We start from the raw sequence: 12500 nt of genomic DNA on the forward strand, positions 1-12500 counted from the left end.
GTTTGGCGAAATGCAAGCCCAGAAACGATAAAAATGTTATCGGACAAAAAATTAACGGACATTATGAGACTAAAAAAATCGAGTTATCGGAAGATAACTGGTCCGATAACGATAAATGGAAGTTAACTTCCAATAATAGTTCGATAAAAAAGTAAACTTCGATAATTATCTGTTATCGGATTATCGCTTTTGTGCCCAACACTGGTGGCAAACACCTATACTCCAATCTCTAGCGGTAGCGCACGGTCGATGTAGACTGCCACGGAGGCCGTACGTAGGACGCACGGCGGGCGTAGGGGAACCGTGCGTCGACCCTGTGTTGCCCGCAGGTAGTCACACAGACCGCAAGGCCACCCTATGGCGAACGTGGAAATAGTGCAGCTGCCATAATATTTTGGGGGTTGGCAAAATTCATTTTTCATTGATAAGAGCCTACGGCAGCCGCACCAATAATGCAAGCCCACCGTAAGCCCTACGTACGGTCGACGTGGAACACATCTACCTCATGGCTACGGCTTGTCGAATTGCTACGGCCAACCTAGAAATGAAAAAAGTTATAACTCCGCGCTATAATTCCACGGCGACCCCTATGGCTTGTAAAAGATAGCCATATGGCGTAGGGCCACCCTGAGGCCACCTCAGAAACTCTGCGGCCACCGCACGTTTCTGTCAATCCAGGGGGGGGGGGTACGGCCGCCGTATCCTAGCTGTAGAGCAAATGTGACTCATGCTTTAGCCAATGAAGAAAAGGACATGAAGGAGCTGAAACATTTCACAATCGGGATATTTATTCACAATAATAGGTGGGGAACGAGGGAAGCACGCAAGAGCAAAGTTAAACCGATTATTAAAGGCACGTATATACAGCATGGCACTTATACAATTCACTACTTATCTGACTGGTGCCGCAAACACACACACGCACACACCCAAAATAATCGGACCAAATGGTCTTTTATTGAGGCCTGTCTCTGACCTGTCCGCCTCGTGCAGTCTTCAAGGACCAGGTCCTCGGGGCAGAACTGGACCCCCAGCACGATCCAGATGATCCAGACAACCTCACGACCGGGCTCCAGGCGAACGGAAGTTGGCAGGGTGAAAGCTGGCAGGAGAAGACCCTCCGTGGCACCGACCACTCAGTGTGCGGATGCTTTCAGAACTCCCATGCGCGCAGATGTCCACTTCTTGCCAGAACTCTCAGAACCCGTGGGCACACTTCTTGCAGGACCAGAACAACGAACATGCAGACCGCGCCTATAATTATACCCCCCTCTTCAGAGGGTGTGGGGGGGCGCCTCATTGAGACCCTCCCTCTCTCACTGGCTGGTTTTGGCATGCAAAATTGCTCTTCGTCTCTCTCACTGGCCAAAACGGGTGGCAAGCTCCTTGATTGGCTCGGGGGCGTGGTGACATCACATAGAGCCCTTTCCTCCTGTCGCGGGATCTGATTGGCCAGGCAACGATCACCTCACTTGTTGCACGCTGATTGGTCGAGGGCCGGCGCACGGCTCCTCCTTGAATTCTGCCGACCATGACGTTGGCTAGATCGAGGTGAAGGAAGCGAAGTGAAGGTGAGGGTGGTGCGGTGTGGTCGGCGTTGATGTTGGTGGAAAAATAAACCAAAAACCCGAACTATCAAAATCACTCCACAGCGCAGGAACATTTAATTACCCATTAGACAAGGGACGGGACCCGAACTGGCAACATGTACTTACCGATATAACTGATCGATAGGACCTGTATGTTGTGTGCTCATGGATTCCAGATTTGCAACAATACAGGGTGTCCCAAAAAAATGTGCTCACATTATGGCTCCTCATAACTCATTGAATTTTTCATTAATTTTCAGACCAAATTGACCCTAATAATGGCAGAAGTACGACGAGGTTTTTAAGAAAGAAAATTTATCATAAAGTGCCACTGGAAGCACGAAAACATCATGGAAGTGCAAAGACAATTTAGAAGACATTTTTACAAAGATCCACCAATGCGACGCACCATTGCTCACATCCGAGATAATTTTGAAACAGATGGAACTGTGCATGACGTCCATAAGGAGCGTTCAGGAAGACCACGGTCATCAACCACCCCCGCAAAGGAAAATCAATTGCTGGAAACCCTCCACCGATCCCCACGGAAATCTGTACGACAAATGGCTCATGAGACAGGAATCCCAAAATCAAGCACCAATCGCATTTTGAAGCGAATTAATTGGAAAAGTTACATTCCAAAATTAATCCATTGGTCCGCGTTATCGGCTGTGTTTGGAACGTGATGGTCGTCAGTTTGAACATTTGTAAACATGCATTTATCCATTTAAGCATTAATCTTGTTTCTAAGTCAATAAACAACGCATTTATTATCATTTAAAGAGTACATTTTTTGGGGACATATATATATATATATATATATATATATATATATATATATATATATATATATATATATATATATATATACATATATACCAGACGACCCGTGAACACGTTGGGTTCCTGGTGTGATAGCGATTGAAAAAAAAAATAATTTCAAAAAAAATAATGATGAAAGATATTTCCAGTGAACTCTACCGCTGAGGTTGTTTACATTGATGAAATAATCCCGAAGAGTACTTGACTGAATCGGGAATTGATTTTTAAATCATTTTTCCGTTGCCCGATTTGAACGAAACTTGATATTGTGCGTCAATGTGAAAAAAAAAACGGAGAAAAGAAAGTCGAAGAAATTATTGTGTGTAATCTTCTAAACACAATTTTATATATTGATGAACATGGAAGTATTAGATCAAAATGGCGATTTTTATTTTATGCATAAAAATAAATCGTTCGTTGTCTATACTAAATGTTTGAGATTTTAAAATACACAAATACATACACACATACATACCTTCATATATACAAGATGAGAGTTTTAGTAATATATAAATATTTATATTTATATATTTTAAATTAAATATTTATATATTTATATCTTTATATATTTATATATTTTCATTTTCACTCCAACAAATCACGAACTTTAATATAGACATAAACAGAGACATTTTGAAGGACATTATCATAAAATGAAAACCACAAGGTTTGTCGTTGTGCTTCAGGTGAAATTCGCACAAAGTGAGTGAGTAATGATGAACAGTCGAAAAGACACCTATCAACAAAGTCAATTCTGATTGGACTATACCCTATCCTACGCCGAGAGGGTTGTTCTCGCTCATGGTTTTGGGTCCAGCATTCCAAACAACAACATTAAAAGAGAGGAAGTTTTTACAGAGTTTGAGCTTCTTTATGAGCAGTTGAGTAAACATTATGCAGTTTCCCTTAAAGCAGATCAGGCGATGAAGTCTCGACTCTGTGATTTAGCATATGCCTACCGTGGGGCCCCAAACGATCTTTCTGACTTCTATTTACAAAGGGAATGCATGACTGCCATGAAGAATTTAAGAAGAAACCCTGAAATCCACATCTGTAAACCCGACAAAGGCTCTGATGTGGTTATTTTAAACCAGGTGGACTACGCGAACAAAATGTTGGTTATCCTACAGGATCAGTCCAAGTTTCCTCAGCTGGGAAGCGTGGACACACAGGATCGTACGTCACGCTTGGAGAATGAAATTGGTAAGAGGTTCCTCCGACTGCATAAACGTGGTGAACTGTCAAGGGAATATTACAAGAGGATCAAGACAGTAGGCTCTCTTCGTCCGTGAATGTACGGTCTACCAAAGATTCACAAGCAGAATGTTCCACTGAGACCAATTCTGTCCATGGTCGCTCTGCCCAGCATCAGCTGGCGAAATGGCTGGGAGAGTTACTGCAACCAGCGCTCGAGTCGGTCTCCAGGTTCGTCATCAAAGATTCTTTCACTTTTGCTGATGCCATCACGGAGACGCGTCCTACTGGTTTGGAGAATGTAATGTGATATTTTGACATTGAGAGCCTGTTTACAAATGTCCCTTTGACAGAGACCATCGATATTTGCGCACATTTGCTGTATCACACGGAACTTGAGGATCCGCCCATTTCTGAATCTGTCTTCATGGAATTGATGAACATGGCTACATGAGATGTCGAGTTTAGCTTAAATAACATTATGTTCATCCAAATGGATGGGGTGGCCATAGGCTCTCCTTTGAGACAAACGTAAGCAAACATCTTTGTTGGCTATCAAGAGCTGCAAAAGTTGACCAAGTTCCAGGTAACTCAATCCCCCATCGTATACTACAGATACGTGGTTGACATATTTTGCCTGTTTGAATCTCGTGAATTCTTTGACCGCTTCTTGAATGAATTGAATTCTCTTCGTCCTGCCCTCAAATTCACGTCGGAATTGGAATGTTCTATTTGCTTCCCCTTTCTGGACGTCATGGTGGAGAGATCTGCATCTTCATTTACTCCGTCCATCTAGAGAAAGCCCACTTTCACCGGCCAGTATACTCGATGGGACTCTTTTCGTTCAACGAGATACAAGATTGGTTTGATCAATGTATTAGTGAGTTGAGCTAAGAGGATATGTTCCAATTCCAAGCTTCATACAGAGATGGACAAGATTGCCAGCATCCTCAGCGAGAATGGATACCCTGAGTCTCATCAGGAGGTTTATGCACAAATTCCTCACTACTATAGATGAACGAAAGATGGGTCCTGAAGAGTGCCCGGTCTATAATCAAGATTCCTTGGAAAGGGAAAATGTTACAAAGATATGAGCAACAAATCAAAAGATGTGTCTCAAACACGTATCTGGCTGTTCATCCAAGAGTGATTTTCACCTCTTGACAACTGATTCCTGCAGTTAAGAATGATGTTCTGCCTGCCTCAAAACTTAGCAATATTATTCATGAGTTCAAGTGCTGATGTGATGCTCGGTATGTTGGCAGAAATACCCAGACTCTGACTGACAGAATCAAACAGCATGTCCCTTTTGTCCATCAGCAAAAATACAATTGGTACACGAATACTGCCAGTACGCGCTTGTAGGAAGGTCCCAGCATCAATCCCAACATCCTGTTAATCTGCTATTGGACAGCATTTAATTGAGAATGCAAACTGCTGAACATTATAATGTGGATGCATTCAAGATATTGAGTAGAGGACTTCTACAACAGCCTTAGCGGCAATGCCTCAAACTCTGCAACCTCCAATTGGAGAGCTGAACACTGTACAGACTCCTCCCACCTAGACCATTGGGAGGTGATGATGCATCAGCAGAGAACGTCAAATCAGAATTGACTTTGTGGATAGGTGTCTATTAGACTGTTCTTCATCATTACTCACTCACTTTGTGCGAATTTCACCTGAAGAGAGCACAAAGAAAAAGCTTTGTGGTTTTCTTATGAAGATAATGTCCTTTAAAAATGTCTCTGTTTATGTCTATATTAAAGTTTTGTAGTACCAAGCATCTTTTAAAATCTTGAACTCATTCAACCTGTTATTTCCTTCCATTATTCATTCTTTATCTCTTCCTATCTCAATGCCTCCCAAATGGCCTAACATTCCTCCTAATTGCATTTGCTTCTGACTTTAAAAGATTTTAATAATATTCATTTTAAAATTCTTCCTCTGCCTAATTTCTCCATCAGGAATGTCCCATAGCTTCTTCTTCTTCTTCTTCACAAAATTTACTTCCCAAACCTGTGTAACTCACAAATGTTCTACCCATCTCCTCTGTGCCTTAAACAGCCTCTCATTTCACCCCACTTGTGATATTTGTCCGAGAACTTCAGTTGGTTCCATGCACATGACCATCAACTCCCCTTCACATCCATTAACTGTGCCAAAACCATCAACGTAGGTTCTTCTGCCTCATCATCCACTACAGGAGGGGTAGGTGCGAGAACATCTGGAGACAATCGACCATAACGTAGACGAGTAAGCGCAACTATTTTTGCTGAGATGTGATGTTCAAAATAGTAGTGTGATGAAGTTGGATTTTAGGACAAACTTCGTGGGTATGAGAAGTGATTTGGGAGCTTTAGATTTGGCAAAGTCAATGAGTGGGTGGTCTGGATCAGAGAAATGGGCAAACTTCAAAGAGCAAGTGTGTAGGATGCAAGTTTTTTTTTCTCGTGAGGTGTAAATGTGGAGGCAGAAAGAGAACTGGGTGGTTGAGCATGGAGAACAGCGTAACTAAGGATAAGCAGAAGGTATTCATTAAGGCCTAAGTCACATTTGCCACGGCGGCTGTGGGGACTCCAAAATCTACGGCCATTAGCAATTATACGGTGGCCACAGTATTTCCATGGTCACACAATGTAGCAGTCACATATGTTTTTATTTTTCGGGGAGCCGCACGGCGTATTTAGAAATTGTGGAGACCGAAAACGTGGGGGTACCGTACGGTCTTTGATTTGATGTCGCACGGTAACCTTAGGGGGGCCCTGCGGCGGCCATAGAATTTTCAAGGCAGACGCAAGGTAGCCTCAAGGTGCCCGCAAGGCGACCGCAGGGGGGCCAGGCTAAGGCGAACGTGCGGCCAGACGGACGGTAACGAGTGGGTTCATTTATTTTATTTTATTTTTTTTTACCAGTTTTTTTGTTTCGGCTTGTCGAATTGCTACGGCGAACGTAGAAATGAAAAAAGTTATAACTCCACGTTATAATTCCACGGCGACCCCTACGGCCTGTTTAAGATAGCCAAACGGCGTAGGGCCACCCCGAGGCCACTGCAGAAAATCTGCAGCCGCCACACGTTTCTGTCAATTCAGAGCACATACGGCCGCCGTATCCTCGCCGTAGAGCAAATGTGACTTAGGCCTAAGTAAACAAGGACAAATGTGTCCAAGAGCCGCATCATAAAGGTTTTGTCTTCACTAGAAGAAGAAGAACAAGAATAAGAATAAGAACAACACGGAGCTCTCTCAAAGCCAGCGTTTGCAACGCGATGTGGTTAAAAATAACAACACTAGATTTGGACTCACATCAGTAAATGAGGAAACAAAGCCGAGTGAAGAAAATAACTCGGCAGGTCAAAAGGGAAAATGAAAAGGACATTGCTAAAAATATGAAGCGAAACAGCACGACATTGTTTAAGGAAATAAGCAGTGAGGAAATGGTTAGGAAGAGTGTGGGCCCACTGAGAAAGAGCATACTGCAAGAGAATTGGGAGACGATGAGCGTGAGATAGAGGATTTTTAAATACTTTATTTTGCTTCCACATTTACACAGGATCAGTCAGGGGAACATGCGATAGATGAGAGTATTCATCTCAGGGGTGAGCAAGGGTTTTTTTTTTTTTTTTTAGAAGAGATCCAAGTAAGAGTAGAGGAAGTGAAGAAACAGCGAGAAAAGAGATGATAAAGCTCCAGGACCAGATAACTTGCATCCAAGAGGATTTGAGGGAGGTGGCAGAGCAGATAAGTGTGGTATTAGTGGATATCTTTAACAGCTCATTGGAGTCAGGACAGGTATCAGAGGATTGGACAGTCGCAAATGTAACGCCATTATTTAATAAAGGATCCAGAGAAGAATTGGCGAATACGGGTGTGTTAGCTTGACTTCAGGTGTGGGGAAGGTGTTGGAGACGTTCATGAAGGAACGGATAAGGGACCATTTGAATAATTTCAAATTAATTAAAGGTAGTTAACATGGGTTAACTGAAGAGACATCTTGTTTGACAAATTTATTGGAGTTCTATGAAGCAGTTTCTAACTGGATGAATAAGAGAAGTGCAGTGGATGTAGTACATCTTGACTTTCAGAAGGCATTTGATAAGGTTGGTTCTTCTGACCACACTCTTGTAAATATATCTTTACTGATCACTCCTCATTTGACCACTCTCTCTAAATGCCAATACTGGCACTTTAATAACATTGACCGGACTGGCTTCCAGAGATTACATTTTGAAATACCTTCTGAAGATTACTGCCTCTCCTCGGGTGATGCTTCTGTCTGCAGAGCTTATGCCTGAAGTTATTGTTGTAGGAATGGAGGCTTACATCCCCTTCTCTTTTAAGACTATATCTTCTTCTAATTCTTAGTTCAACCATTCTTGCTCTGTGCTTATTCGTTCAAGGGATGTAGCATATCAGACCTGGAAAGAGTATTCTTCCTCTGACTCACATCCAGCCTTCATCTCCACTCAAAATCATAGCAAGTACATTTTTCACGAGGCGAAGTATTCCTTTATTCAAAGGAAGTGTGACAACCTCTCTTCTTCTTTCACGAATAGGTCCTTCTGGTCTTTAGCCAAAAGTATCTCCGACAACTTCCATCGCACTACCTTTCCTTTCTGATGATACTGCAGCTGTCTCACCGACTGACAAAGCAACTCTTTTTGGTTCTCTTTTCTCCTCTAATTCCACATTTGGTGATTCTAACATTCCAACACCCCTTACAAATTCTACGTCTCTATCTATTATCTCTATTCATACAGGCAAAAAAGTATCTCTCTTTGAACACAAGCACGATGGCGTTCCTCCTCATATCTTGAAGGAGTTTGCTTCAGAACATGCACCTGTGCTTGCTCATTTATTTTGCTTCTGTTCAAAAATGAAACCTTTTTCTCTTACCTGGAAACACGCATTAGCACAGCCCATTCCAAAGAAGGGTGATCGTTTAAACCTTTCCAACTACCTTCCGCTTGCTCCGACTTCTACTATTTACAAAAGATTTTGAACGTCTTCTCAATTCTCATTTCCTCAAGAATCTTGAAATCAGATTGAAATTGAAAACATATATTCACCATCACTACGAGATCATAATTGTGAGGTTTCACATCGATCGATGAAGTGGGTCAAGATAAATAATTTTTTTAAGATTCTCATTCAATCCAATATGGCTGTCAGACCATGTGAGCTGTCAATTATTTGTGAACGCCCTGGTATCGCCAAGGCTTAAGGAACATGTGTGTGAAGTTTCCCCTCAATTTGTCCAGCCATTCTGGAGAAAAATGCTGAAAGGTTTTAGGGAAAATCTAATGTGGCTGCCAAACCATGCAACCTATGATGTCATAGGGTGGGAACGTTTTGTTCCTCATGGATAGGTAGTCACACCTGTAAAGCTTCACCTCGATCTTTTCAGTCATTTCAGAGGATTTTTGAAGGTTTAAAATATATATATATATATATATATATATATATATATATATATATATATATATATATATATATATATATATATATATATATATATATATATATATCTGCCGAACCATGTGACTGATGTTGACCAATTTTCCTGTCGACCAATATATACCTAGATGATCCTCAATAAATTTTCATACTGATTGGATGTCGCATTCTATGTATACAATGATGACATCATAACGAAGGCACCCATGACATCATAAAAAAGTCACACTTATTCTGCACATGGAGTACTTGCCATGTTCCAAGTTTCAATTTCTTCCATGGTGCGGTTTTGGAGATACAGAGGTCCATTTATTTTTCATTTTTATCCATTATGGATGCCACACCACGTGACCACATCAAGTTAAAACATTCCACATGAATATTCGCTCCGATGATGAAAATTTTGCATAAATCTGACAAGCGATTGCAGAGAAAAACAATAATCACGTTCTGTGCGGACACACAAACAAACAGACAGACAAACAAATGGACCCAAATGCAATACCCTCTCCTCTGGTGAGAGTAATAAACAGATCAAAAACAATAGGTTCCCCAGCCTGAAAGGTTTAGCACCCTAATAAAAGTACCACATGGGAGGTTGTGAAGGCGCTGTCACACCTTGAAGAGTTAGCCAGCATATGCCGACTTTTGAAAAATTGGGCTAAAACGCTGGCACACGTAGAATACTTTATGGGTAAGTTTGTATACGTTAAGAGCATGCTGAAAAGCACTGCCATACGTCGTAGTACGCTGGCTTTCATCGTTGTACTTTGCGGTTGTCCTCAAATTTTAGCAAGCTTGAAATTTTACGACGTATGCCAGCATATGACTCACACATAAGTTGTAGGGACGTGATGCGATCGTTGACACACGTCGTCACACGTTACTTGTAAGTTACTCTTAAGTCGAAACACGTCGAGGTAATGATTAGCGTACCCGAAACTTATTTATAACCTATGAGTAACGTGTTGTAGGCACGTTACACAATCGTTGACACATGTCAAGGCACGTTATGCGATCGTTGACACACGTCGAGGCACGTTACTTGTAAGTTACTCATAAGTCGAAACACGTCGAGGTAATGCTTAGCGTACCCAAAACTTATTTCTAACCTGAGTAACGTGCTTTGAACCTATGTGTAATGTACCTCCAACGCATATTGACGTATGTTGACGTATTTGATTGACGTCTTCCAGACGACCACAGAACTTACTGAACGTGTTTCTAATTTACAGCTACCGTATAATGGCGTATTGACAGCGTTTAAAAAAAAAACAACAAAAAAAACAACAATAACTTCCGATATTTCGTCACGTGCCGTTACGTCACGTCGGATTGCCTCTTCAGTTTGCTCATGTCTTATTCTTAGTTCCTCCTCTGTGAATATTTTCTGTTTGAGGATATTGTCACGTCGACGTTGAAACTTAAAAGCAAATGTCCGAATATATTTTAAAATTCGTGATAGAATAAAAAAAATAATATTAATAATAAAAAACAACAACAAAAACAACTTCAGATATTTCGTCACGTGCCTTCACGGAGTCAAGGAGAAAAAAAGAAAATAAGTTTCGGGTATGCTAAACATTACCTCGATGTGTTTCCACTTATGAGTAACTTACAAGGAACTTGTGTCGACGTGTGTCAACGATCGCATAACGTACCTACAACTTATTCCCAGCGTAGCGGAACATGTGAGCCATACGGCGAGTACGTCGTAAAATTTTCAGCATGCTTGAAATTTCACGACGTACGAGACGTACCACGAAATATGACAGCGTACTTCATCCTTTTTCAGCGTGCTCTTAACGTATACACAACTTACCCATAACGTATTCGACGTGTGCCAGCTTGGTTCGGCAAATTTTTCATAGGTCGGCATTCGCTGGCTAAATCGTCAAGGTGTGACTGCGTGGTTGACACTTTCAATTTTCAGGCGGTTATGATTTAAATCGGCGTGCGGCAGGTTTTTAACAGGCTACGCCACGAGTTTGTCGGCGATACGTGCAGCGCGCTATGCCTAAGTTAAACTATCGTTGGGCATAGGATGTGAACGCCGACAACAGGCTAAGCATTCGTTGGTATAAGTTATCTATAAGACAACGAAACGTTCTGTGCTCATTACCAATATGTTATGCAAATGGCCAACACGTTATGAATACGACCAAATTTTTTTTTTAAAACATCAAAATTTCAGCGTACGCCAACATTTTACATACATTTTTATACGTTGCCATTGCTGGCTAAATCGTCAAGGTATGACAGTGCCTTGTGATAAGGTGGAGGCTTGCAGAGTAGCTGATAACATCATTAGATAGATTGCAAACTTGCTTAGTGGTTGGAAGCAAAGAGGGGCTGTGAGAGGGTGGATGTCTGGCTGGGAATATGTAAATAGTTGGGTACCTCAGGGATCATTACTGGAAAAATTATCTATAAGATAAGAGAGCTGTTTGTCTGTCTGCCTGTCTGTCTTTGTGTCTGTCTGTGTGTCGCCATTTTTCTCAGAGATGGCTGAACGGATCTTCATCGATTAATCCCATCTCATCTTCAGTTGTTATACCCTTTCTCCTGCCCATGGTACACTGAATCCTGTGGTGAGGTAGTTGCCTTGAAACAACAAGTTTCCTCTTTCTGGAAGGAAAAGTCGTCTGTACTCTCTCAGGAGAGTCAAAAAACACCATCTGGCCAACATCAACACTGAACTTTCAAACTTGTCTCCTTTAAAAAACCTGGTGGTGCCTTGTTAATTCTGTCTCTGGGATAATGTTCCCCCCTCCATTCCTTCCCTCTCTCCAAATGATACCACATCTGCCTCTGTTAGTGAGAATGCACAAATGCCTCAATTAAACCTTTTCTTCCAAATCATGTGTCCCCAACCCCTCACTCTCTGTACCCAAGTCACACCCAACTGCACATTGACTCTGTCATTTTCACCAGAGAAAGTGGAAAAGTTTCTGGCAAGCCTCGACTCTGAGTCTGCAACTGGACCGGAAGGAATCATAGCATGTGTCATAAAATCCTGCTCTGCTGCTCTTGCACATCCTCTTTCTCATCTGTTCACCCTATCATTTGCCAAAGGTCATCTTTTATCTGCTTTGAAGTCAACAAACATCACTGCTTTAAATAAACATAGTGCACAAAGTAACCCTAACCCTAACCCTAACAACTACAGACCTATCAGCTTACTTCCAATCATCAGTAATGCCAGGGAATCCATCATCGCAGTCTCCATCAAATCCTTCATTTCCTCCAATAGCCTGATGTCAAACCATCAGCTCAGATACAGAGCTGGTCAATTTACCCTGGATACGCTGCTTCTGCTCTTGCACAAATAGATGGAAGCCCTCAATGTCAAACATGAGACCAGGGCCATCTCTCTAGAATATCTCGGGCATTCGATACAGTCTGGCATCCTATGCCTAATCTTCATCAACAATATCTC

General features: G+C 41.8%; 1 protein-coding gene across 7 annotated transcripts in view; it reads right to left on the reverse strand.

Annotated features, from left to right (window-relative positions):
• The window catches only part of LOC147013148 (netrin-G2-like), a 127164-nt gene that overhangs the window by 68984 nt on the left and 45680 nt on the right, over nucleotides 1-12500 (reverse strand). The window contains exon 1 of one of the 7 annotated variants that reach the window (XM_085854770.1): nucleotides 1999-2135. The exons of the other annotated variants lie outside the window; for them this stretch is intronic. Coding sequence (XP_085710896.1) covers nucleotides 1999-2001 — 3 coding nt within the window. The 5' untranslated portion in view covers nucleotides 2002-2135. Of the gene's footprint in view, nucleotides 1-1998; nucleotides 2136-12500 lie in introns of those variants that run through there. 7 annotated transcript variants of the gene reach the window in all.

The sequence above is a fragment of the Eptatretus burgeri genome, chromosome 14 (assembly GCF_056783735.1).
Source record: "Eptatretus burgeri isolate ZD-2024b chromosome 14, Ebu_testis_v1, whole genome shotgun sequence".
NCBI classification, from domain to species: domain Eukaryota; kingdom Metazoa; phylum Chordata; class Myxini; order Myxiniformes; family Myxinidae; genus Eptatretus; species Eptatretus burgeri.